A 27,467-nucleotide genomic window follows, 5' to 3' on the forward strand; every position below is an offset into this window, starting at 1 on the left:
TCCATCCTTTGTTTCCTTTCTTTTTCGCCCTCCCTTTGTGCTCGATTACGTCAACGTGGGCCGTCGACGTCTCGACTTTCGAAAACGTCCAAAATAAGCAAAAGAGAGAAATAGTTTTTTTTTTTTTCGTTTTTTTTTTTTTGTGTGTGAGTCCCGAAAAGTGTACAGAAAGGTTCCTCCTGGTGTGTGTTGGGAACGTGTGTTTTTTATTTTTATTTTTATTTATTTATTTATTTTTTTAATGCGCGCTCTCCCGGCGTCCGGCGGGGACCGCGGACCCAGTTCACACCGGGGCAATATGGAGGCTGAGGCCATGGTCCTGAAGGTTGATTTGGTTTCCATGGTAACTAGTGACGGTCATAGGCAGTGGCAGCAGTTGGAGGGGCGGAGCCTCTCGATGCGGCACTATAATAATAAGGGGAACCTGAAAGTTAACAGAAGAACGAACCATTTCAAACATCCACCCAATACAATGTAAACAATAACATACATTTAATGTTGAAAAGCCAACGCAATTATTATTATTATTATTATTTTTATCATTATTGCTATTTGCATTTGGATTCGTCTTGACGTTTAACTCAAAACGGCTTTTATTTCCCGCATTGGCTGGTCCTGCGTGGCTCCTACTCACTTAGTAGCGCTGGGTTGCTGAACCGCCAGGCTTCGTTGTAGGTTGCGTACTGTGGATGACTGTAGGGGTTCCCCGAAAACTCACTCCCTGAAAAACAAAACAGCAAATCAATTAGCATTTCAATGCGCCCGACCATCACCTTCTCCCGTGCAACTCATTTCTCATCATTCAGAAAGGATGCAATTTGAGGGGGGGGGGGGGGGGTGATAGTCATCTATGTGCGGCCAGTGAAGCAAGTAATTTATTTCTTTTTCATTTCACTTAAGTTATGCAACAGTGAACAATGCGGGAAGCGACAGTCGAGGCAGCTTTCCCTGTCCCATTTGTGGATATCTAGCCATTCTTCATCCGCCGGTCTATTCCATAATACCTTCTGGTAATAAACAGCTTCATCCACACATTTTCGCGGCAATAAATCTCGCAACCCCTCCTGGAAGTATTTTAGCGTCTTTTATTCCAGCCCCTGCACTCCCGGCTCCGGCCTTTTTCTTTTTTTTTTTTACCCGCGGCAGAGCTGGATCGGGCGGGAAGCGACTTAAGCCGTGACAGTCGTGCGCATTGCCACGGGCTCAACATGTTTTCCTGTTTGTTTGTTGTTGTTTTTTCTTTATGACACAATAAAGGCCGGATTTAAAAGGGAAGTTGCCGGGACGCGGGCTTTGCGTTAACGGTGCCGTCGGTAAATCTCCGCGGTTTGGGGACTGGATCGGCTGGGTTGTGACGTCTCAAGCGACGAGCTGCGGGGTTTAGGCTGTTTGCCTTTTGGGCCACGAGCGACTAGAGAGGAAAATAAAAAGGCGCGCCACGGGGCCGTGCCGTGCACTTCCCTCTCCGGCGATTCGGCCGTTTCCACCCAAAAGCGACACGATGGACGAAACGGAACCGTGAGTGGTTTTGAGCGTGGGGAGCACTTTTCCAGTTTGTCCTACAAGTCTCCTATATGTTTCCATTGTTGCACCAATGGACTTAAGTGAGAACCCCGCTCTGGAGAAGCGGCCGACGCCCTTTGATGCGCGGTGTGATTAGGTCGTGAGTCGCTGGGTTAATCGCCTCAAAGCGAGGCGCTGCCCGCCGGTGCCACTGTGCCGCCGCCGCTGGCCGGCTCCACGAGCAAGCGCTTGGCGTGCGGCGGGAGATAAAAAAATAAATATAAATTGCATCCATCACCGCGTCTCACCGCAGTGAAACACGGGCCTGACCTCCTCGGAGAGATAGCGATTTGAATATTTACTGGGCTCCCGCGCCTCTGCTTTTTGACCCTTAACTGTTTGCCGTGAACCCGAACTGCAGGTTAAGTAGTGAGGGAAAAGGGATATGCTCTGGAGCGCGGCGGCAGGGGAGGGCTTAGGCGACCGAGGAGGCTGTTTATCGATGGCCGGTGGAGAGCGGCTGCGGGTGGAGATAATGAGCCAATCGGGGGGAGGGGGAAGAGAGCGGCTGTACTCCACCTCGCTTGGGATCGGCGATACAGCCAGACTAACCCGATCATCCACGTAGGCAACATGGGCACTGGGGAGGCAGCGGTACAGTGGGCTCACGGTCCGGTACAGTATGTATCACGGTTTGGGGGCCACGGTAACGGTACGGTTTTCGGCACCTTTATATTGAAGATTTTTTTTTTATTCAAGTTAAAAGGTGTAAAAAATGTTTTTATAGTAGTCTGCCATAAATAACACGGTTCAATAACATACCGCATCCCTAGTGGACATCCGGACGCCTCTAAACCCATAGAGCAGTATTCATTGCCGCTGTGTATAGGGTTAGGGTTGGGGTTACTCCTTGTACTTCTCAAAAAACTACATTTGTTAGTGACCAACCCCTCGATGCTTACCAGGAACCATTCCAGCGAGTGTGGAGGTCGGGTAGCTGCCCTGGCCTGTCGGGGGAACGTGAGGGGGATACCCTGGTAAGGTTGTGTTGGCCATATCCCGACCTGCGGAGATAAAACAAACAAAAAAAAACAACAAACAAACAAAAACAAACGAGGAATTATTGACACCGAAATCAAAGTTAAAAAGGAAATAGAAGTAGAAATGCTCCGCCACCCATCACACCGCATTTGGCGCCCGTCCGTAAACATCGCAGCTTATCGAGACCGCGTCGGTGGCGCGGGTAATATTTCCCGGGCCTAGCCTTCTTTCCGCGCCGCCCTTTTTTCCGATCTGCTGTCCTGTCGGGGAATCAATCGCGTCTCATTAACGCGGCGGGTCGGGACGAGTAAAAAACAACATCCTTGCGCCCCTCCGGAACGTAAACCGAGGGCGGGAGCGCGCGACCCCCGGGTGCGGGCGGAAAAATGAAAAGCCCTCCCAGTTTGCGCCGAAGAGCTCACCTCATTACACCATTCCATCTCATCTAAATATAGAACCCATTCCGCACCCCATAAAACCTTTCGTCTCCCCCTTCTGTTCTTTCTATCGCTCTCTCTCTCTCTCTCTCTCTCTCTCTCTCTCTCTCTAATAGCCCGGGAAGAGCGCGGCTGTAACGACCACGCGCTCGGGCCCCTCCGCGCACGGAGCGTCGCTCAGCCCGGGTTCAGATGCTCCACATTCAGCTCTTTAATTGGCGCTGACGGTTCAGTGTTCTCCCTGGGCGTTTGGGGGACGTTTGGGGCTGTAGCCCGGGTCTGGCCCGAGCGCGGCACGGAAGAGGGCCCCGGCTTCATTGTCAGCCGTCCCCTCATTCGGGCTCTAATGAGGAGAACCTCATGGCCGCCGCACGGCGCCGGGGCCGCGGGGCCCGCGGCCCTTAAAACAGAGGGTATCGGATAAATTCACGGGCGTGAATCGGTTCCTACTGGCGGAACAACACGTTTTGAGGATTTTACGTCCTGCTCTCGGTTTGTGCCGCGGGGTTAGCGGGTTATTGGCAGGTGGTACCGATGACTAGCATGCCGTGTTTTCATGTCCCTGCAACAGCCAGTACCAATGGGCGTATGAAGGTAAAAAAAAAAACACAAAAAAAAACCTCCATGCTTCCAGAGGAACAAAATAAATACCTCTAGACAGTGTACTCGACACACCAATTCGAGACTTTTCTTGAGGAAAAAGCGAGGAAAAAAACAAATTAAGGCAGTTTCTTAATAATTCTGCCCCGATAAAAGGGTAACCTATCCGACCGTTGACTGGCTATTTGCTGTACGTCTGCATTAAACATTTCATCATTTATTCTGCGTGGGGGTTTTCGTTTGTCTCTCGTTGTGAATCTTAGATTTCTGTCAATTTGAGCGCGGAATCTTCCAGCTATTCACTCTAAAACACATTTTTGCTCATCTTCATCAACAGCGGCCAATATGAATTTGTTTAAATGGAGGGATTTTTGTTCCCCTTGGATGCGGAAGTACCTGCTAGTAAAGGCTGGCGAGCGTACTGGCTGTTGCGGGGGCCTTGGGGACCGGGGTATGAATGGGTTGGTGCCTCCAGTGAAAAGGCAGGGTGGCAGGGCTGGAGGTCCGCAAGGCCCAGGCAGGACAGGGAGGAGGAGGTGGTGGAGGAGGAGGAGGAAGAGGAGGAGGAGGAGGAGGAGGCAGAGAAGGAGGAGATTGGGGTGAAAGGAGCCATGGAGGCCTCGTACGGCTCCTTTGTAATGCGTGATGAGGATGGAAGGATGAAGGCTTCTGCCAGAGTGGAGGAGAGATACATACAGACACAGCGTGAGAGGCAGCAACACAAACAAGCACGTCCAGTTCTGCTGGCCTAGGCAGTGTTATGCACATACACATTTAGATGTTGAAAACAGCAGGGCAAAACGCCAATCATCTGCATCCGTTCCCAAAATACGACGACACATACCATGGTGTGAATTACCGCTCGTGTCGTACCCCCTGCAACTGCCCCCTATTATCTGACAATCCGAGCGGTGAACAGTGTTTTATGTGGGAGTGATCCAGCGCCTTTTGGTCAAAGTGCTCAGACTGAAGACTCTGTGAGTTGAAGTCACACCGGACGCTGTGTTTATAACGACAGCAAATTAAAATGAGGCCTAAACGTTGAAAAGGTCGAGCCGAATCGGCGACGATGAACTCCGACGCGTGCTTTTCTCTCCGGCCCCGCAGCCAGCCCCTCACTTCGTCGGGCCCTTCCCCGTACGACGGCGGCAGCTAATTATCACCCTCATCGGAAAACCCATAATAAAATTGATCCCCACGTTTGAAAGTGAGTTACCGATGACACTAATAATAACACCAAACTTCGACATCAATAGGATTTCCGGCTCGTTCTCCATAGATCTTGCAAAGTGCTCTCTGATTTGCGGGTTCCCACGGCCAGGTCCTCAGAAGTATTAATCATGAAGATACCGGAGAGAAAATACGTAAAGCATCTTGATACGTAAGAGCTTTTTTATTACTGCTCAATAGGTTCATAATTGGCCCGGCGGCGAGGCCGACCGGGCCCTGTTTTTCTCCCCTTGTTTGTTTTTTTCGATGTCGCAAACTGCAGTTGGCCGGGATTGCCAGCCGCTGCCAAACTCTTGTTTATGTTCGCCCTATAAAGCCTCTTTCAGCGAGGCGGCAGATGAGAAAAACTCTCTGTACAGCGATGATAGCCTCATTAGCTGGTTCCTCGCCATTGTTGTTTTACAACAGAGATGCGGGTCTCATTAAAAAAACTTCTTTATATTGTGTGCCGCCAGTGACAGTCCTCTTAGATTGAACGCCAGCAAATCGAGCTATTTATTTTTTTTCTGCCCTCTTTTCCCTCCCTGCGCAAATCAATTCAAAGATTTCTTTGGCTTTCGCCGTGACGAAAGCCTGTTGATTTCTGTCTTAATTTGATAAGTGGCTCGCAACCGGCTCTATTGAGCCGCAGGTACGCCGTTGTCCGATTTTGGGTCCCGTCGAAATATTGAATTCTATCGGCAATATTTAGCCGGATAATTCACCTTGAGAGAGCCTGACGCCGGGAAAGGGTTTTGGCGAGAAACGACCACGGAATGAGAACAAAGTCCAAGAACCGAGGGACGCCCCGCCGCTGCTTTCTTCTTAGATTTTCACAAACATCATTGAAGGACACGGATCCAGCGGGCTCAACCCGTAGCCGCGCCACCGGAAGCACGCTCCCGTGATCTGTGGTCCGGGCATTTAAATTCGCCGGGTTTCTTAAAACATCAACCGGAGAGAAATCCGGGTGACCTTCTTTTTATTTGGCACAGAAACGAAGTCATTTGTGCATGACTCTTTTACTTGCAAGAGTATTAAATTTACCATGACAGGGACACCTTCATGTTTGCTACAACAACAACCGAAAATTCTTTGACCTCCAATTTCTAGGCTATATGCGACGTGGGGCAATTTATCACCGGCCCAAAATCTCTGCACGTCTAATTAATTACGACTAAGTAAAGAATGTTTGGAGAGCCAAATTGCTTTAATTCCCAAAACAACGACTGAAAGTCATTCATTATCAAATGTGTGCTCAAAGGTTAGTTTGCTTTTGTGAAGACGAAATAAGCATTAATTTCGGAGCCCGAGCCCAAAGTTCCCCTCGTGGGACGGGAGGCGAGTGGTTTTGTCATTAGGCCACACATCACTGACGGCAGGTTCGCCGCCTGAGCCCTGTGCGCCGCTCACCAGACAGCGCCGGCGTCCGGGGCTCATCGCGGATGGTTCGCACCGGGAATAGTCTCTTCGCCGCCTTAATTGAATGTTAAAAATTTCGGTTCGGATTGCGGCTCCTGCCTGACCACCGTTTTTTTGTTTTTTTTTTGTTTTGTTTTTCGTTCCCTCTGATAAATGTTTGGGGAAAAGAGAAAAGAAAAGGCAACAACCTTCTCGAGAAGGTTGTGACGAAGGTTCGTCGCGTGGAAGGTTCTGAAGGAGGTTATTGAGAAGGGTCTTAAGAGGGTTCTTAAAAAGGTTCTCAAGGAGGTTGTTGAGAGGCTTCTGAATGAGGTGTTTAATTAAGAGGGTCCTTAAGAACCTTCTCATTGACATGGAGAAGCAAACCCCTCTGGGGATCCCAGGAAAGGCCCAGCGGGGAAAACGTTTGAAGAGAACCAGTCCGTAATCATTCCACAGAGCGGGGTGTAAAACTCCGGCTGAAGGCTCTGGAGAACTGACCCCGGTGTTCAGAGTCTGAGGCGCTCTTGAGGAAACGCAGAGTGGGAGCGGGAACTAATTTCAGGAACTACAGAGACCCAGAAAAAAAAATCAAAAATCAAATAGTGGACAATTTGGCCGTATCGCTGCCATCTCTCCATTTCTTTTTCAAAATAGAGACACACACGCACGCACGCACACACACACACCCACACACACACACAAAATAACTTCTCAGCTCCTCCTTCGGCTATTCATAAATTCACCCCCAAGACTCGCACAGTATGAATTTCAAGCAGTTTCGCCGAACAAGAATAAGAAGCACCCCGAATGAAATCCATCTCTCGGAGGGAATTCATCAAAGAAATGACTTCCCATATCAACAATAGAAATTACCTCACAATATGCAATTGTCCCATGCACATATTCACGGAGCCCTTTGGTGTTTTTATGGGGTAATAGGGACTATTTAGTAGGTAATACTGCATTAATGTGGAGGAGAGGGAGGGAGAGAGAGAGAGAGAGAGAGAAAAAAAAAAACTATTTTAATGGAAGTGGCTTCTTGCCTCTGAATTTCGATGATGTGCACAATGCCTTTAAATCCCTTTCTTATTTGAGCCTGCTTCGCGGGTACTTTTGAGCCCTAATAGGATAAGCAGAGGACACAAAAGATTCCTATCTCTCAAGCCTTTCACTTCACCCAGAATCCAGATCTCTGGCAATGAGCACTTCATGAATCATTCATTTTTAATAGATTATGCAAATTCCGGGACATAAAATAAACAAGATCAATAACTGTAGGCATTTTAATTGGTGTTATAAAGCATTTTAAGGTTGAACATAATCTGACGCCAACCCCCCCCACCACCCGCCTCCACAGACACACACACACACACACACACACACACACACACACACACACACACACACACACACCTCCCCCTCCCCTCTTGTCTCCGTAAATGCACAATTAATTTGAAATTGGATCTCAGCCTAAATGCTGTAGATAATTTTCTACTTTTTTTTTTTTTTTTTTTTCTTCTCCTTTTTGCACAGGCTTAAAATTCCTGTGCAAGGCTTATCGCCGGCAAGCAAACTGTAATGCTCAGCCATTAGAGGGACCACACACACCTGAATATCACCTTTTAGCCACTGAGGGGGAGCTAAGCAGAGGAAACACAAAATACTAATTACCAAACACAAGTCAAAGCTCCGTTTGTTCTCTTCACCTTTGCCTCTGTGAGATTGTGTTACTCTGTTTCAAGCGATATGCCCCCAAAAAAACCAAACTCTAAAGTTAAGGTGTGGGAAATGAGCTTTTCCTGATAATTAATAAAACAAAGGAGTTCATTTCGCGCCACGTTCACACATTGGTCGCCGTGTGAAAAGAAAACTTCTGTTATTTTCCAATTCCGACATATTGTGCAGCAGCGCAAAACTGTTGTATGGCACAAGAGGAAAAGTGTTTCGCGGAGGCACACGGGCGCACGCACGCACGCACGCACGCACGCACACACGCACGCACACACACCCACGCACACATACACACACACACACACACACACAGTAAAAACATCCCAGGTGGAAACAAAGCCAGCAGCCTGCAGTGAGCTGGTAGAATCAGACCTGCTTTCATAGGACTCATCAGGGCACAAAGGAAAAAAAAACACACACACACACACACACACACACACACACACACACACACACACACACACACACACACACACACACACACACACACACACACACAGACACACCTTTCTTCTCACGAGGTCGGCCTTACAGGGGAAATCTACCTCCCACATATTAACGAGTGAAGGGCCCTTTGGTCCCTCATAAGGCCGCTCGGCTATCATTCCGGAAAGGGATGGGGTGGAGTGGGGGCGGGGGCGGTTTTCGGAAGGCTGCTACAATTTTCAATCATCCTGTCCTCCCCCACGCAAAAAAAACCCCAACAAAAAAACAAAACAAAACTGGTTGCCTTTGATGGCGGGTGATGTATTGTATGACTTTTTTAATAAAAGCCCTGTGTATTAATCTCGGGGGGAGATGGGCGGGTGGGGGGGTTGGAGATGGGTGGGGGTGGGGTGGCAGTGACAGTAATCGTAAACTTTCGGTTAACTTAACCTTCTTTCTGCTAATAACACGGCAACGGTGAAGCGATATTTCAATTAGCCAGGCAGTCATTAACTGTGACAAGGAGAGTCGGAGAGACGCGGGAGAAATACAGAGAGAGGGGGGGAGAGAGAGAGAGAGAGAGAGAGGGAGAGAGAGAGATAGAGAGAGAGAGAGGGAGAGAGAGGGAGGGAGAGGGAGAGCGAGAGAGAGAGAGGGAGAGAGGGAGAAAGAGAGAGAGAGAGAGAGAGAGAGAGAGAGAGAGAGAGAGAGAGAGAGGAAGAGAGAGAGAGAGAGAGAGAGAGGGAGAGCGAGAGAGAAAGAGCGAGAGGGAGAACAACACGGTTGGCGGCAGAACTGCCAAAGCGAACAGTCAACCTGTGTGTACGACGCCTGCCTTCGTGCTTCGCTTTAATAAGTGGACGTAATAAAAGTTCTAAGTGGAGACAGGACAAATCACAAAGGCAACGCAGCGGTACAGGCGGTAAAAAATAAAATATATATATAGATCATATATATCATATGTATAAATGTATTTAACGCGACCGGTCCTCTCGTCTTCTCGGGACCTCGCTCTGTTCCACGGTCATAGCTCCGCTGTGCTGACATCGAGGGTCCTTGTCCAACACTGACAAAATGCCTCGCTCGCCCCCCAACCCCCCCATCTCTCTCTCCGAGCCGCGCTGCTGCTTGCTCAGCAAGTACGTGACGGAGAGGACTTTGGGGCGAACATCACAGCTCAAATCACAGACGTGCACCACCTTTTCAGCTCAGAGTCAGAGGAAGTATCAAAAAAGTCTACACACTTACTTTAGTTTGGTTTACGTTGGTTTGCTTTTATTTTTCAATTTGTTGGTTGTAAAAATGCCAGGTAGCAAATTAAGAACAGCATGGTTATTTGTGGGGTTTTCCTTTTTACTTTTTTTACTTCACTTAACTTTTTTTTCTTTTCTTTTTTTCTTTTACATTGTTGTACAAACAGAAGCAGAAAAACAAAAACAAAACAAATAACTAATCCCCTCAGCTGAAGCTGTGGCCAGGCAGCATAATGGTCTACTTCTATGGCACTTGATCTTACCTACAGGGTAGCTTTGTGACACGCTGGGGCCCAAGTCTGGGTTGGCGCTGGAGGATAAACTGGGCTTGACTTCGTCCAGGCCGGAATTCAGGGCAGGGAGCGAATACTCATTAGCCTGGGAAAAGGGACAGTTGACTCATTACACAAGCAAACAATACCTAGATGGAAACCCTCCCTGCCCGGCCTCCATTAAGGCGTCCTCACAGGCCTATGTGTTATCTAAGTTCTATGAGAGCATTGTGTGTCATTGTGTGTGTGTGTCTGTGCACGAGTGTATAGAAATGTATGTTTTATTTTAGTATGTATGTATGTATGTATGTATGTATGTATGTATGTATGTATGTATGTATGTATGTACAGTATGTACAGTATGTACATATGTACTGTATGTATGTACAGTATGTATGTATGTATGTATGTATGTACAGTATGTATGTATGTATGTATGTATGTATGTATGTATGTATGTATGTATGTATGTATGTATGTATGTATGTATGTATGTTTGTGTGTGCAGCTGTATGTGTGTTTGTGTATGTGTGTGCATTTTGGTCCATACGGATGTTGTATGTATGTATATTTGCATGCATGTGTGTGTGTATGTATGTGTGTATGTGTGTATGTGTGTGTGGGTGTGTGTGTGTGTGTGTATTTCTGTATGTGTGCGCATCTTGGTCTGTATCTGTTTCTATGTATGTATATTTGCATGTGTGTGTTTGTGTGTGTGTGTGTGTGTGTGTGCAGCTGAACGTGTGTATTTGTGTACGTGTGTGTATTTTGGTCCATATGTGTTTGTATGTATGTATATTCGCATGCGTGTGTGTGTGTGTGTGTCTATTTCTGTATGTTTTGCGCATCTTGGTCTGTATCTGTTTGTATGTATGTATGCATGCATCCATATGTGAGTGTTTGTGTGTGTGTGTGTGTGTGTATTTCTGTATGTGTGTGCATTTTGGTCTGTATGTGTTTTTATGTATATACCGTATGCATGCGTGTGTGTCTGTGTGTGTGTGTATGTTTGTGTCCGTGCATATGTGTGATTGTGTATCAGTGTGCACTTTGGTCTTATGGTCTATGTGTTTGTATGTGCGTGCGCGCGCGTGTGTGTGTGTGTGTGTGTATGTGTGTGTGTGTGTGTGTGCGCGTGCGTGCGTGCGTGTGCTCAAGCTGCAGGGTGGCAGTTCAAGCATATCATGAATGCATTTGGGTATTGTCTGAGAGGAAGTGGGATTTTGAGGAGGCTGAAAAGCCGAGGCGTCAGCTGGCCCTTTGTGCTCTGCCCTGATCAGCCAAGGGAGAAAGCAGTTGTGCTTTGTTGCCGCCGCACCATGTGGCCCCCCGTTTTTCAGAGGCACCATTCACCTTTTTTTTTTTTTTTGCTTTTAATTTGCAATATAAACCATCTTTAAATTTCATCGCTGAATGGGGTCACTTGCGCAAATTCTTGTAAACATTGACGAACGAGCGATCGCCGCCAGATTAACGCTCCCGCCTCGTCCGCTTGTTCAGTTTATCCGTCAGCACAAATATTTTTTATAACTGATTTCCACATAAACTGTTTTCTCCCTACGGTCTGTAACCTACAGCTTGATCAAAATATTATTCCTGATCCGTCGTCAAGCTACTTTTTTTGTGGGGGGGGTCCTCCCAACAGATGTCAGCGGGCTGGGGCAAATGAGATGCGACTTCCGGAGTCTGTGTGTTGACAACGTTCGCCGGGTGTCTGAGCGGCTCCTGCGGGCCGCGCTCCCACAGGGGCCACGCCCGCGACCTCACCCTTGTCTGCCACTATCACCAATAAACTCTAATTGTCCGCTACAACTGTTTGCCGGCACAATGTCGGATGTTTTCCTCTATTCTGGACGGCCCCATCGGACGGCGAGCGGGCGTTTTTATCATGCAGATAGAAGGGCAGGAGGGGCGGGGGAGAAAGATTTGAAAAGGATGACCAAATGGCTAGCAGAAGTGTGGGAGGGGTCAATCCATTGAGTTTTGCATCTCCAGAATGGGTTTTTAATGCCCTGCAACAGAACCCAGACACTGGCTAATAGCGACACATTTTCCAAAAAAAAAAAAAAGGGGGGGGGGGGGGGGGCGAGAAGTGAGAAGCCCATGAAAGGGGAAAGTCCTCTGATTAATATCGCGTTAAATTAAAGCTGATTTTTTCTGGACTGTTCCTTTCGCCCTCGCTTTTTCTCCCCTCCCTACCGACCCGCCTTTTTTTTGTTTTTTTTTTGTTTTTGTCCTACCCTTTTCCCCTCCCGCCTTTTAATACTCTCGCTGACGCTCTTTGTGATTGCAAGTCATTTCCAATTCGCTTTCGTATTGATCTTCCAGTGGAAATCAGTTTTGTAATTAGCTACAAATTAGGCCCTCTTCTGGAGGTGAGGCCTGTCCCACTGATTTATCACCTGCGTAATTCGCCCCGATTGGAGAGAAATTAAAATGAACTCAATTAGGCGATTGCCTTCGCTTTATGGGTCCAACTTATAGTTTCATGGGAGAAATTAATAGTCTCTTGTTGTTTAATAGTATAATGAAAGTAAATAAAGGTTATCCATTGCAATAAGCCCCGAGCTTTTAATAGGAACTGGGATATGTAATGTTCCAGTCTGTCCTATGTGAAAGGGAAGGCTTTATGATCCGACGTCGCTTCATTTTAATGTTGTTTTTTATTTATTTATTTATTTATTTTTTTTATGATGGATACGCAGCGGTGAGTGTGTTCTGTCTCTCCGAGGGGTTTTGCGGACATAAAACAAAGGCTTTTTTTTAATGCAACGTTTGAAATAAATGTCAAGATATTTCCTTAACGCGCCCCACATTAATATTCTCTCCCTGCCCGCGTTTAATTACTACTTGTCGCTGGGTTGGCGGCGAATCGCCGGCAATCGCGAAAGCCAGGGCACGAGAAAAAGCGATAGCTGAATAACAGCGAGGATGAAGAAAAATCTAGGTATTGATTAATTTCATGTTGCCTTATTGTTATTCTCAATTATAGGGGATCCGAGGACTGTGTTTTTCATCACAAAATCAATACGGTGTGTGGGAGGTTTCCCGGTGATCCCTCCAGCGTTTTTACATGCTGGTTTGTAATCCAGAGGAATTACTGTGCGGCCGTCTCATGCGTTTAGCCCAGCGTCCGGCTGTCTTTTCTGGGGGGAGGGGTTTCAGAGGTTTCGGATTCCTTACTTCAACGGCATGCACAATCACACACACACACACACACACACACACACACACACACACACACACACACACACACACACACACACACACACACACACACACACACACACACACACACACACACACACAAACACACGCACGACAAAAAGGTTGGAGGGTGCGGTACGGACGGCTGCGGTACTAACCTGTTCGGGTTTGATATGTTCCGAGGTGGGGAAGACATCCGGGTACGATGGCCTTTCAAAGACCCGGTCCAGAGCTTCCAGCTGCTGCTGAGTGAACGCATCTGCCCTCAGGTGTTTCCGTAAACTCTCCACACTACCCTGAGAATCACTGTTTGGGCCAGAACCATCTGAACCATCTACAAGGAGAGAGAGCAACAATCGAGATGCTGACCCTGGAAGCCATTTGCCGTTCGCGCCCGCCGCAAGCTTTGCTTTTTTTTTTTTTTTTTTTTTGATGTTCTCCTCCCCGCCCTTCTCTTTGGGAGGCGCAGAGGGGTGGAGCGGACGGATACTGACGGAGGGGATGGGTTCGGTGAGGGTCGATTTCTTTTTGCAGCAGCAGCAGCAGCAGCACATCTTAACGGCTTTGTTGAGGCCACCGGCTACGGTGGAGTCTCACAAGCCTTTTTCGTGCCAGGGAGCCTGCCGCCTCCACAGTACCAACAACATCACGGTGTGAGAGCTCTGCAGCAGTTGATGGATTACCATCACTTCCAAATACACGCATATTGCGGGGGCCGTGTACCGCAATGTACGCGGCGACCCGCCCGTTAATGCACCTTTATAGTCGAGGCTGAGTGTTTTCGTTTAGTGTACCAACTCCGACTTCCCCACAACAACCTCGCCATCCCTCCACCCACTATTGCCCCCAAAGGAAGCGAGAGCCTGGCTCAAGAGAACCGGTTCCACTCAGTGAGAGTGGTCGAGGAGGCTGTGCAAGGGGATGAAACATTGTGTTTTGGTATTTATTTATGGTATTTATTTGGTAGGTATATTTGGGTCTCTTCCGAGGGACGGTGCACTTAGAAGCGCCTTGTCTTTTATTTTGCAACTTCCCCAAGTCCCTCAGCCCCACCACCCCATTGCCAAACCACCCTCCTCGCCCCTTCCCTTCCCTCTGTCAACCACGGAGCCTTCCACCTCCACCCCCCCTACCCCCAACGCCCGTTCTCCCTCCCTCCCTCGCTCCCTCCCTCCCCACCTTTCCCTGGCTGCTGCGTCTTGTTGGCCTTCATCCCCCAGACCCCGGCAAGCTTCAGCCCCCTTACAAATCTGTCATTCTAAATTTGTGGCAGATTATGTTCTCTCCTCGGTGTGAGCGCGGTGATATATGATATGCAAGGCTCCTATTGATTGCCCGATCTGGTGGCAAGAGGGAGCTGAAATGAACTTGAAATGAACATCATGCCTCAACTCATTGTGCGTATAATACTCCACTTAATCCTGCATTTTTCCCCTGCCAAGGAATTCAATTGATCAATCATGTCTCCGTGATGGTACCATTTGGGAGGGCTATTGCCTCTCTGTTCTGCTGCTTGACCTTTTTTCACCGGCTGCGGCCGGCGGATGAACCTGCGGAACTAAATGTATTTTACACTTGTAAAAAAAAAAAAAAAAAAGACCCGGGAATGAGTGGTGTGTGTGTGTGTGTGTGTGTGTGTGTATGTGTGTGTGTGTGTGTGTGTGTGTGTGTTGGGATGAGAGAATGAGATGATGTGAGCATGTATTGCAATGTGCATGTGTTCTATGGTTCTCAGATGGCTGATATGGGGACCGGTCAGCTGTTGCACACTTTATGCGAGTACTAAAACAGAGCTGGAGAGAGTATTTTGCCATCAAAACCAAGTATTGTCCCTAATTACAAGTACCAGTACGAGTACAGATGGGATTATTTGCTTAGGTCGGCGTAAAAAGGGCCATACTCTAAGATTTCATTGCATTTCTTGCTTCTTGTGAAAGACAAATAGTATTTTCCTCCAATGATAGCAGCAGTGAAAAAAAAAAAAGCAACATGGCCGCTATGGTAAACACACACAGCCGAATCATCAAACGGAGTCCTTCGACCGGGAAAAAAAAAAAAAAAAAAATCAACTCTAAATAGGCTGTCAAATTGAATTATTACATTTTTTTATACTTTATATCGGTATGACTTTCCCGTGCTGTAGAAGTGCAGTCAGTCCAACCCTAACCCTAACCCAGGCCACGGTGGTGTCACATTGGTGTCTCGGTCACGTTTTGAGCTCAGATTTCCGACCTCGATCTGATTGGGCGGGGATGAAATGATGTGAAATGACCAATTGGCAAAGCGGGCATTTAAAAGTACAGGCGGAGCACCAATAAAGTGACATCGCAAAGAGTGAAGAACTTTCATCCCTTTTGTCGTCACTTCACCGAAACGCACTCGCCGCCTTTCGTTCTCACCGATAGCAAACAGAGTCATTAATTACTCTCCATTAGCCACTTTGAGGAACAAGCCATGATCAATACCCCCCCCGCTGTGGAACACACTTCCCACATGACACCACAAGTCCCAGATTGACCTCCTCGACCGCCTCCTCCTCCTCCTCCTCCTCCACCACCCTGAATGGAGGAGACGCTCCGTGCTGCTAGAGCATCCATTACATTCGGAGTCAGGTCTAAAAAACATTGCAATGTGTATTGTGCCCATGCAGACTTTTCGGCGAAGGGGGGTTTGCGGCAATGGGAGACGTTTAGGATCTTTAGTCGCGCCTTCCTGGAGGTGCTGTGGATGCATTTTCCTCCGCCTCCTCCCCTGCAACCAAATTAGGTTCCGGCGTCTCCCCCGACACGCAGCTCCATTATTGTGACATCTCCTCAATTGCCCAACAACACCAGTAATCTTTGACCGCGGTGGCTTTGTGTGTTTGTGCGTTTTCGTGCATTTGCCGCGGGAGGAAGGAGGGGGCGGGGGGGGGGGGGGGTGTCCTCCCCCTCCCGCGCTCCCGCACCTCGCTCCGGCGTATTGATCATCGGCCGAGTTGAGCGTATTCGTCTTGACATGCGGCCGTATTAACACTCGGTAACGAGGGAGCGGCCTCCATCAGATCAGATAACCGGCTCTGGCCAGCAGACGTCCCTCCCTGGGCCTGGCACCCAGAGGTCGCGACCCCCAGCGGGGGGCCTCCCCCCACGATGCGATTCTTTTTTTTTTTTCGGTGCCCATTCCGGGGGTCCGCCCGCCGGTCTGCTTCCCCCTCTGCCGCTGCTTATAATAATAAGCAGCGGCAGAGGGGGAAAGATCGCAGAGCAGAGAAGGCTTTGGGACGCCGTCGAAGGGTCTGCCCAGCCGGAGAGACGGAACCTTCCAGATGGTATTTGAGGCGGGTGTTTCTTCGCCGGCGGCGCGGCGAGGTGAGCCGGCACCTCGGGGTCATCAGAAAGCCGCTCCCCGTCGAACGGGCTTATCCCCTCCTGTCTGCCCCGCGTTTAAATAACATGTCAACATACATACGCTCACGTCCCGTGACGCATTGTCCTTCATTCCTCGCAATGCACATCCAATAATCTAGTCGTCGGATTCAATTTTCGATTTTTTTCTTTTTCCTCCTCGCTAAATTAAATCACATTAACACTCATTTGCGCGGAATGAGAGGAGCTTCGGCGAGCTTTTTCGCCGCCTAATTGAACGGAAGGGCTATGTAAACAAAGCCGAATCGCGTCCATTGAAGGTAATTACGGCGGCAAAAACGAGTTCATATTTCGGGTGGAGAACGCCGGGGCGCGGACCCCGTGATGTTTCTTCCGCGGCGTTTGAAGTCTCAATCAATCTAATTTGGGGTTTCGCGGCGAGCCTGACATTGTGGCACGAGAGGAGTTCCTGTTTTGCCCCCCCCCCCCCCCCCCTCCACCGTTGCCTTCCTCGCTCCAAACAGATGCCGGGACTCGGGCATCCCATCGCTCATCTCTACTCACTGCTCACTTCTCGCGGGCGGCTCGGAAGACGAGGCGTAATTAATTCAACAGTTACTGGAGCACAGACTCGCATTCATCCCGACTGCCACCGCCTTTTGTTGTTTGGCTTCAGAAATATATGATGATCGTCTTTATCGCGCCAAATTTCTTTCTTCTCGTCTCTCTCATAAATCAAGGAGAAAGGGGCCGCCGACATGGCGCGCGGAGCTTTAAAAAAAAAAAAAAAAAAACGTCGAAAATTAAGAGGACCCCCGGTCGCCCGCCCGCCCGCCTCCTCCCTCGCCGCCTCCCCCGCCGCCACTTACAAATTGGAACTGTGCAGTTTGTGGGCGGCTCTCAAAAGACGTGCGGTACAACTTAGAGAGAGTGGACACACTTGGTGGCCTGGCATTCTCCCCTTTGTCAGCTCTTAGAAAATAAAACGAAACGGTCGAAAGAGGTCAATTCAAGGTTCAACAAGTTATTCAATAATTCACCGAGGAACAAGAATATGAACAAACGCATTTATGAAAAAAGTAATGAACTCCGACGTGCATTTATTTATAATACTACTGTTAAAAAATTTACTTCTTCCGCCAATTAGCCGATGGAGAGGACGTTTTTATTGTTTTCATCTTTTTTTTTTTTTTTTTTTTTTTAATCGAACCATGCGAGGGATGGAGGTGGTGGTGTTGGGGTTGTGGATGGTTGGAGGTGGGGGCCGGTGGTGTCTCGGGGGCTGGGTGTCGGCGGCGGGCGGGGGTGGTACTCGGATCTTAATCTGTGAGATAATAGCTTTTCTCTGCAGAATTGCAAATTCTCATACGTGTCACTTTGCTCCCCGGCGCCCGGCGGACGCCCGTGGTCACCGCGGACTCAATCTCCAGAGGTCTCTCTCTCTCTCTCTCTCTCTCGCTCTCTCTCGCTCTCCCTCTCTCTCTCTCTCTCCCCCGCTCACTCTCTCCCTCTCTCTCCCTCTCTCTCCGTCGCAACAATAGCTGCCAAGTGTAACATGCTACTTTTAATTTGCAATAACACGTGACAATAGCAGATTAATGGGTCTTATGACACCTGTGTCCCTGAAGCGCCTCTTCCTGAGACCCAGTGTACATAACGTGTGTCACACTACATTATCTCTACATCCCCGCCGTAATGGGGACCCTTTTTTTAAAGGGCACCGCTGACTCGGAACTTAGGAGCTGTCTCCCCACTTGGCGGCGAGCCACGGCGGCGCTGCGAGCCTAAAACAAATACTCTGGACCACACCGCCAATCTGTTTCCGCCTCCTCCTCCTCCTCCTCCCGTCCCCCTTCTCCGTCTCGTTTTTTTGCTCCCGTTTTTCCACCCTTGATAATGACTACTTGTGCCATAATCATCGTGAGGCTTGCCCAAGTTAAATAGGGGCTCAGGCATTCTCAGGCTCCTGTGCTGTGGGGAAATTTAATCCAGGAATTAGCTGACTACACGCCCGCCCGTTGCCAAATAACTCAGAAATAACGCTCTGGTAACGGTCACTACTCTGAAAAAAAAAAATATTGCGGAATGATCGCCCGCTTTAATCAGTTTTTTTTTTGTTGTTGTTTTTTTTTTTGTATTCGTGTCGTTCCCGGCCTGACGGACGGACGATTTCCGGCGTTGGGTGGTTTTGGTTGGGTAACGCTTGCGAGCAGCAGACAGCAGCGGGACGACGCTATCTGGAGGGGAACGCGGTGTGTAATATACTATTCTTACAAACTGTGGCCTGAGGCGAGACATTGTTTTTGAAGCACTGTGTTGATGCTGAGCGACGACGTGTGTGTGTGTTCGTGTGTGTGTGTGTTCGTGTGTGTGTGTGTGTGTGTGTGTGTGTGTGTGTGTGTGTGTGTGTGTGTGTGTGTGTGTGTGTGTGTGTGTGTGTGTGTGTGTGTAGCCAAGGCCCGGGGTTTATGTTTTGGAAAGATAAAGTATCCCTGACCCTGTGGTTCCAGGTGGGCATCAAACGTCTCGGGAGGTTGGGAGAGTATATAAGAACCACCACGGCCACTGATGCTCCCCCACCCCCACCTCCACCCCCCGCCCGACACAAATACACACCACCGCAAATATTTCACCCACACCCACACCCACACACACACACACACGCGCACACAAACACAGGTACACACAAGGCTTTCTTCTCCTTCGCCGTAATGCCGGGCCGAGCACCCTAAATCACAGAAATGGCAGCCCATCAGGGGGGATCATTTGGGACGGAGGAGCCGCAAAAACATGGCGCTGTCAGCGAGAGGACCTCCGCCACCGCCTGCCACGCGGCTTCCTCTCCCTCTCCACCTTATTCTTCCCCCTGCCCTTTAATGCCGCTTCGCCCTTCAGCGGCAATCTGCATAGAAATGTGCGCATTCGATCACCCGGCGACGAGACATTACACGCTGGCTAATACGAGAGCCCGCTCCCGAGACTGTCAAGCCCGACGCTCGGAGAATACCAGACGCTGTGGCGTTACGGCAGGTGGGGGGTGGGGGGGGGGGTTGGTGGGGGTGTAGGGGGGTGGGGCTTGATTATGTCATTTGCCGCGTCTACGTCATGCTGGTTTTTTTTTTCGTTTTTTTTCCATATCTTTGCCAGGAAATCTACCTCTGACAGGTCATTAGTCATCCTGCCTCCCCGCGCACACATAAAACATCAATTCCACTCAATATCCCGCAAGCCCCGCGCTCAAATGCCAGAACAAAGAAAACGCTGTGTAAACTGCCGCCGTGCCCTGATTAGCGCCCGTTCCGAAAAACACCGCACCCCCGTCCTCCCCCAAAACCGTTTGAGGTACACGCTCTCCGGGGCCACGCAAGTCGCTTCTGCGCGACAAAACGCCTCCAAATGGGGGCCTCCCGGTTTGCCAATACGACTGTTTAGCTGTTCTCATCAGCGGCCGATGCGGTGGCATCACGCGAGCCCGGTGCTTACACGACCGATAATCCATTTCGCCCCGGGCAACCGCTCCCCTCCGGCAAACCCCCGCAAGTTCAGCGGCGTTTTTTTTTGTTTCGTTGTTTTTGGCCGTTGATCGGGTTTCGGTCGAAGAACCCTCGTCCACGGCGCGCCACGCCTTCCCGTGACTGACCTGGGTGGCTGGCTACATCATCTTGACATGTAATTATCTAAAGCCTCTTAATCACTTCCATAAAGATTAATTGCAGGAGACAACAGCGGAGGTCGTGTCTCCAAATCAAAAAGAGACTCCTCGCCATATTGGCGCGCTCACGTTGACACTTGGAAAAGGAGAGGCAGAGAAAAAGACAGAAAAACAGGATCTGCCGTGATTTAAAGCGCTTTCCGGGGAGGGGGATGGGGGGTGGGGGGTGGGGGGGGGTGTAAAGCTGAGGGGCTGCACGTTGGTTCCTTTCTTTCTCCCTTGAAATGAAACAAATGATTTATCCAACCCACCCCCCCCCTCCCTCCCCCTGTACATTTTAACACTTTCCAATGGATTTTATGCTCAGCCCAAATAATAAAAAAAATGATCTCTTCTTACCGTCATCTCTTTTCCTCTTCTCTCCGTTTGACCGTGGAATTCCCAGAATGCCGTTGATGGAGTAGGAGCCGACGGGGTCGTTGGAGGCGCTGGTTACCGGCGGCGACGCAGTGCTCGGTACTGGGGTTGAGGGAGGGAGGGCGGGGGGCGGGGCACAAACACACAATTTGAGCGTCTGGCGTTTAGCTCCCCGGTGGCCAGCTACGCCGGCGAACCGTGGGAATCTTCCAACGTGAACAGCTGTTGGAGGGTTCGGCGCGAGCGGCCTTACCTATGGTGTGGCCCGGCGTGGAGAGCGACGTCCCGTCGGGAGACGGGTGGAACGGCTGCTGGACTTTTGTTCGGATGATCCTGCACAGCACGGAGACAGGGGAGGATGTAGACGGGGCGGGTGGCGGTTTGCGCGTTCCGTTTGCGCTACAGTACGACCACAGTATGCGACCCCTTCTCGCGCGCACACACACACACACCCCCCCCGAGGATCCTGTGATTAACCCGTCAAAACCCGACACGCCCACGACATGGACGGCCGTCCCGCGTGGCCAGAAGAGACATCCACGTTCTTGCACTTTTGTCCTTTCGGTGATCTCGCAAACAAAGCATGAAATCACGTCAGTTCACCTCAACGATCGGCTTCACCGCCCCTACCTGGCCCCGGCTAATCAGCCCCCCCCCTCTCTCTTTCCACCTCCACCCCCCCCTTTACCGGGGATGGAGTTTGGGAGGTTGCGTGCGAGACCACCGTGGGTCCTCTCCGCTGCTTCCCGGGCTTCAAAAGAAGTCTGTGGAAGCGGCGGCCTCCTCCCGCCCCGCCCCATCCCCCCACCCCCCCTCCGGTGCTGGGGTGGGGTGGACGAGAGGGGGGGGGGGGGGTATTGATCGGGGCTCCGGGAGGAAAAAGTTGGGGATTAGTCACACGGGGCAAACAGATGCAAATAGAAAGCTATAAATTATATGTGACAGGAAAGCGATAGTTCCTTATTGCCTTGCACAAGCTTACGCCAGCATTAGATTCCTTTAATCTGAATGGCACTCAGGGTGAGGGGGGGTGGGGTTTGGGGGGGGGGGGCTGCCACAATCATTTGTAAACTTTGAAACTATCCATCACGCACGCGCACGGGGGGGTTGTATTGTCAAAGGACGGGAGAAGGTCTCATTCCCGGGCGTCGTCGCCACGCACCTGCGCTGTTAATGAAGCGGTCGGAAAACGTTCCGCTTATTTGTGCTTTCTCCGCCCGGCGTTCCTCCGACTCGGGCCCGAGCGTCGCGCGGGTATCGATATTGTCGGGCGCCCGAGGGGTTTCGGAGGAATACACCCAACACTGTCCGGGCCCCCCCCCCCGGAGCCTTTCCGGGGACCGCCCATCGATGCGTTGCGTTCGTTCGTTTCTTTCTTTTTTATTATTATTATTTCTTATTATTCCTCTCTGTAACAGTTATTCGACCCCTTGACTCGTGCGCATGACATAAATCCCGAAGACTTTATTTGGTATCCATGTTCTTGATATTGAATAAGCAATTTGGGGAGAATGAATTAATGACTCGGCCGTTGCTGAAAATCCCCCCAAGAAATATTAAAATTGCTTTAGCTCTGGATCAATACTATCGAGCGGCATTGAGGACCGTTTTTATGTCTACGGGGGGGGGGGGTTACTTGTTGGCATTTTTAATTCTATTATCTTCTATTCGAGTCTATTTTTTTTATTTTTATTTGTATTTTTGTTGCGGTGGCCCAGACACGCACCGTCCGGCGACTGGGTCTGTAACGTTTAATAATGCATGCAGCCAAACGGTGCTTAAATGGAACGTTCCCCTTTTGTCCGCCGTCCTGAGGTCAGAGCGTCTGCCACACAAACCCACCAGTTCTCCCAGTCAGAGCCATCCATCTGGAAAAGGCTTTGGCCGCTCTCCTCGCCTCTCCCCAAATTGTCTGTTTTGGTTTTTTTTTTTCTTTTTCTTGACTGGGTAATACCGCCCCCCCACCACCACCGCCACCACCACCACTGCATTTCCCCCACTGCTACAAGCCATGACACCCATTAGACTGCGTGGCGATTGCTGGCTCCTGTTTTATTCAATTAGTTGTTGTAAACTGTGAACAACTTGTGAATCTGAACAAAAACAATGTGAATAATAACCTAATCGAATGATTAATTCATTTCCCTGCAACTCCCCTCCCCCTTTTGACATTTAAAATGTGTGCATTATTTTTGTGTATTCCTCATGGCTTTATTTGCTATATTGGAGTGTGTCTGTGGCAATGGATAGAGGATCATATGGTTAAATATCAGTATCCAGTCTTTTATATGGGGAAAGGATGATTTATGAACTTAAAAATATAACAATCTGCTTTATGCACTGATTTTCATTCAGAGTCATTCTCATATTTGCCTAATAAAGTCTCAGTTCCACGTCTTCACGGTTTAATTTTCTGCATAAACAAAGACACAAAAGCTTCCTCTTTCAAAAGGAAAATAAAAGAGTTTTAATTAGAAAAAACTTTATGGAAATCTTTTAATGATATTAATGTCCATTTTTGCATTTATCACATACAGTACATGTGTCTGAGCTTGCCTAAATGGGGGCTTTTTAAGTAACCACGAAGCATGAAATGAATTTTCTTCTGCCTTTCTCTATTTAAAAGATGTCTTGTGTGAAGCTGTCCACGCTCTCACATCAACTCATTAAAATGTAATGCTGATGCTGGCTCTATGGAACAGTGCCTCTTAACCAAAGTTCATCACCGGGGATCTCTGCTGGGGGAGAGGGGGAGGCAGGGTGGGTGGGTGGGTGGGGGTGGAGGTTGAGGGGTTGCTGGGGGTGGAGGTGGGTCCTTCTCTCTCTCAGAGACCTTTCCACAGCTCACGCTCTGAAATGATCGGAGCTTATGCTTAACTCGTTTTGAATTTGATGTATTGGTTTATTTATTTATTTATTTAGGAAATGCAGTTCACTGCTTATACGGTTCTAAGCCTATTTGCCGGTGGGTAAACTGAGATTTTGAACACTGATGTTGGAAACTGAATCGTAAAGTTTTTCGCGTTATTAGATTTCGCTATTGTCCTTGGGTTTGTTGAAATCTGTTCATGAATGATCATTAACGGTTATTATTATTATTATTATTATTATTATTATTATTATCATTGTTGTTGTTATTATACAAATCTGTAAAAAAAAAACTTAAAAAAAACACCCACCCCATAATAAAGCCTCGAAATATATTTGTCAATTTATGTATTTATTTATTTAAAGGAGTCGCTCGTGATGCCGAATGTTGAAGGTTCAGAATTATTTCGATCGTTATCACGCGCACAAACGACTCCGACATAGAAACGTCACTTCCGATTTGACTTGGTCGAGATTGTTTTTGATTGTTATTATTATTTACATTACTATTATTAATAATAAAATATATAATAATAATAATAATAATAATAATAATAATAATTATTATTATTATTATTATTATTATTATTATATAACAATATTAAAATATAAAATAATAATAATAATATATTCATATTCATATTCATATTCTTATTCTTACTCTTATTCTTATTACACGAAACCTGTTTCCCTGTTTTCGATCAAGCTCACAGTGTTCATACAGCGTGCTGTGGTGTTGGGATGCTGCATACATTAGACGGGCTACAGAAAATTGCCCTGTTTTATGGAGCCCCTGGATTCGGTCACCGAGTATTGATCTGTTTTCACCCAGACGGATCCCCCCGGTCCGGGATGAAGTGCTGATTATTGAGGGAGTTTGTAGAAGGATCGAAACCATGTGCAGGAAGTTGGTGAAAATAAAATTATATAATATATATATATATATATATTGTAGGCCTACTCTAGGAGGCTACGATAAAAAAAAGATTTCCAATTGAATTTCCCTTTTAAATTTAAATGAACAACTCTTATTTTCGAACATATTCATGTGTGACGTATAATTTATTGTGTTTTTCTTTTGATAATCAGACGCGCGTCGCATGGGTTGCCGCTACCTGTTTATTGATGAGACGCTGGGCACGGTGTCGTTGTCGCAGATGCCCTCCGCCAGCAGTCTGTCTCTGATCTCCCACGCAAACATGGTGGGGTTCTGTCTTTTGTAGTCCGCTATTTTGTCCACGACCTTCGGAGTGGCCACTTTGGGTTTGGACCCCCCTATCACGCCCGGTTTGATGCTGCCGGTCTCGTAGTATCTGAAAAAATGAAAATAACTAAAAGACATGGCTACGTGGTAATACGCACAATTAAATTTGTTGTTCCACATGAATACAGTTTGATGCCTGATCAAAACGCATTACCAGCCCCCACCTCCCCACAGTCGTCTCTCCATGGTTTATACCGGTGGTCCTCAACCTGGGGTCCGGGGACCCCCAGGGGGGGTCACAGTGAAAGTACAGTCCTGTCTATAGTAAAGACAGGTGTGGGAGCTTGGACCAAATCATTCCCAACAATAAATATCTTCCAGGACTGGGGTCCCAGAAACACGGTCGTTTCTTTTTGTTTATTAAATGGAGGGTCTTTGGTATATGAGGGGGCGGGGTGTACAATCGCTGGTCCGCGGGCTAGCTCTGCCATTTTCCAAACTACACTTGACATTATTGGGCCACAATCTTCACCACACATCAGGGTCAGAATCGGTGTACTGGGCCAAGTACATTTTAAAATACAACCAATTAGTCTTAGTAATAGTTAGCGCATTGTGGTGCAACCAGACGAGTATCAAAAAAAATATTAACAGTCTAAACAATACAATATATACAGAATATATATACATCCATACATACACAGTGCTTTATTCTGTGATATTCCACTGGCTTATTTGCGTATTTTGACTATAAACAAAGCTCCCTCCACAAATCTGTGATTGTGTTTTTTTATCCGGTTTTAGATTTTTATTTATATAATTTTATTCCTCTTTGAGTTTTATATAATGCATTTCATCCCTCGTGTAAAGCACTTCGAATTGTCGCTGTGTATTAAAAACACTACAAATAAACTTGCTATTGCCATGATCAACACATGGTGTCATAGCATTCTACGCTCATTAGACGCTCCTCTTTTTCTACATGTAAATTGCGATATATATGTTTAATATATGTTTATAATTAAGATAAATAAATGTTTATTATTATTATTATTATTATTATTATTATTGTTATTATTATTATTGGACCTAAATAGATTTCCACTCGTACCTGCCCAGGATCTTGCTGACGCAGCCGTGGCTGACCCGTAGCTGCCGGGAGATGTCGCAGGGCCGGACGCCCTGGTGCGCCAGCTCCACGATGCGCTGGCGGACCACGTCGGGCAGCGGCCTGCCGTTCACGAACACCCCGCCGAGCTGGTTCACCCCCCCGTGCCCTACGTGGGACACAACAGCACGGGAAGGGACACACACACCGTAACATTACATACAGCCTGTGTGGACCCACGAGCCGTGATGCTGATGCTGATGATGCTGATGCTGATGATGCTGATGCTGATGATGCCGCTGCTGCCGATGATGATGATGATGATGATGATGATGATGATGATGTGTGCGTTGTGAGTGGACGAGGGGCGAAAAATACAATTGAAATTGGGGGAAATTGGGTTTTATTGGCGTGAAGGTGAAAATCTTAAAGAGCTATATGTAGGGTTGCCTTGATTAAATTTGGGGGTTTGGTTTTTCAGGTGAGCTTGTAAGGTAATTAAATTTTAAAAAGTAGAAAATATATATTATATATATATATATATATATATATATATATATATATATATATATATATATATAGTTTTATTTTCTTTTTTAAATGTTATATATATACATATATAGAATATATATATATATATATATATATATATAATATATATATTATTTTGGTGCAAATAATTACAAATAGGCCTATATAGAAATTTAAATATACCATTTTCTAAACTAATTAAATTCATGTTTTGTTCTAAATGTATATTTTTCAAAAAATATTGATCCATAAAATCATATTTCTACGACACCTACTGATATGAAATCATTTTTAAGAAGGCCTGTTATAAAAAAAATGAAAAAAAATGAAACGCCACTTTATTCGGACTATTTAGATCATTGTTGTTATGTGGATCTTATTTATATTTGTAATCATATCAATCCACAACAGCCAGAGCCATTTTTGATTGTTATTATATTTTTTTTTTTTCCAGACTTTAAAGTCTCACAGGCTTTCCCACTCTTATTTAAACACAAAGTGGTTCAGTTCTCTTTGTGCGCGGCTCGAGTTGACTATTAAGTTGCACGCTCTTTCATTTTCCTTGCACGGTAATTGTAAATAATTAAACGACATTGATTTCTCATATTACGTATTATTTAAAAAAAACGTAGAAGCTGTGAATTATTTAGGCCTACATATAAAGCCGCAACATTACAAATACACAAGCTAGCCCAAAGTTGGAGCTCCTGTTACAACAGAGACATCAACGTGGTTGTCATAAGAATAATATAATATTTGTATATACTTTACTATGACCACCACAAATCTTTGTTTACACTCAAAGACCAGTTTAAATTTGGGGATTTTTTTTTTAACGGATTATTTGTAGTCCTTCCTCATTATTAAATGATAATGATGGTGGCAAGTGTTGTAGGTGGAACACAAACAAATGCAGTGACCAGTAACAAAATATTTAAAAAAAAAGAAAAAGATATATATATATATATATATATATATATATATATATATATATATATATATATATATATATATATATACACATACCTCATATTTTCATATGTAGGCCAGATATATGAGTCTCTTTGCCCTATTCATGAAGCTTAAATTAGAAAACAAATAGGCCCACATGCACACCCGCAAATCAATGTTCTATTATGCGACGAGATAATATTAGGGTCTGCATTGCGCGCAGGACGCGCCTCTCGAAGTCAGATTGTGCTACTTACGGTGCATGGCCGAGAAGGGATCCGCTTTGCAGTGAATATCCATCGGATA

At 47.2% G+C, this 27,467-nt stretch overlaps 1 protein-coding gene across 4 annotated transcripts; it reads right to left on the reverse strand.

The window, feature by feature from the left end:
* Window positions 1-283: 283 nt before the first annotated feature.
* Window positions 284-27,467, reverse strand: pax2b (paired box 2b; the record flags this gene model as incomplete). 4 transcript variants are annotated; one of them, XM_080021481.1, is made up of 10 exons in its annotated part: window positions 284-405; window positions 635-721; window positions 2,466-2,567; window positions 9,868-9,982; window positions 13,242-13,417; window positions 20,482-20,601; window positions 20,753-20,832; window positions 24,483-24,680; window positions 25,683-25,848; window positions 27,419-27,461. In XM_080021481.1, the coding sequence occupies 10 exons, from the start codon at window positions 27,459-27,461 to the stop codon at window positions 284-286; spliced, it is 1,209 nt and encodes a 402-aa protein (XP_079877607.1). The 4 variants fall into 4 exon arrangements, with proteins under 4 accessions (XP_079877607.1, XP_079877605.1, XP_079877608.1 ...); XM_080021479.1 differs by having other exon boundaries at window positions 20,425-20,601; XM_080021482.1 differs by having other exon boundaries at window positions 348-424; window positions 27,419-27,467.

The sequence above is a fragment of the Zeus faber genome (assembly GCF_960531495.2).
Source record: "Zeus faber genome assembly, chromosome: 20".
NCBI classification, from domain to species: domain Eukaryota; kingdom Metazoa; phylum Chordata; class Actinopteri; order Zeiformes; family Zeidae; genus Zeus; species Zeus faber.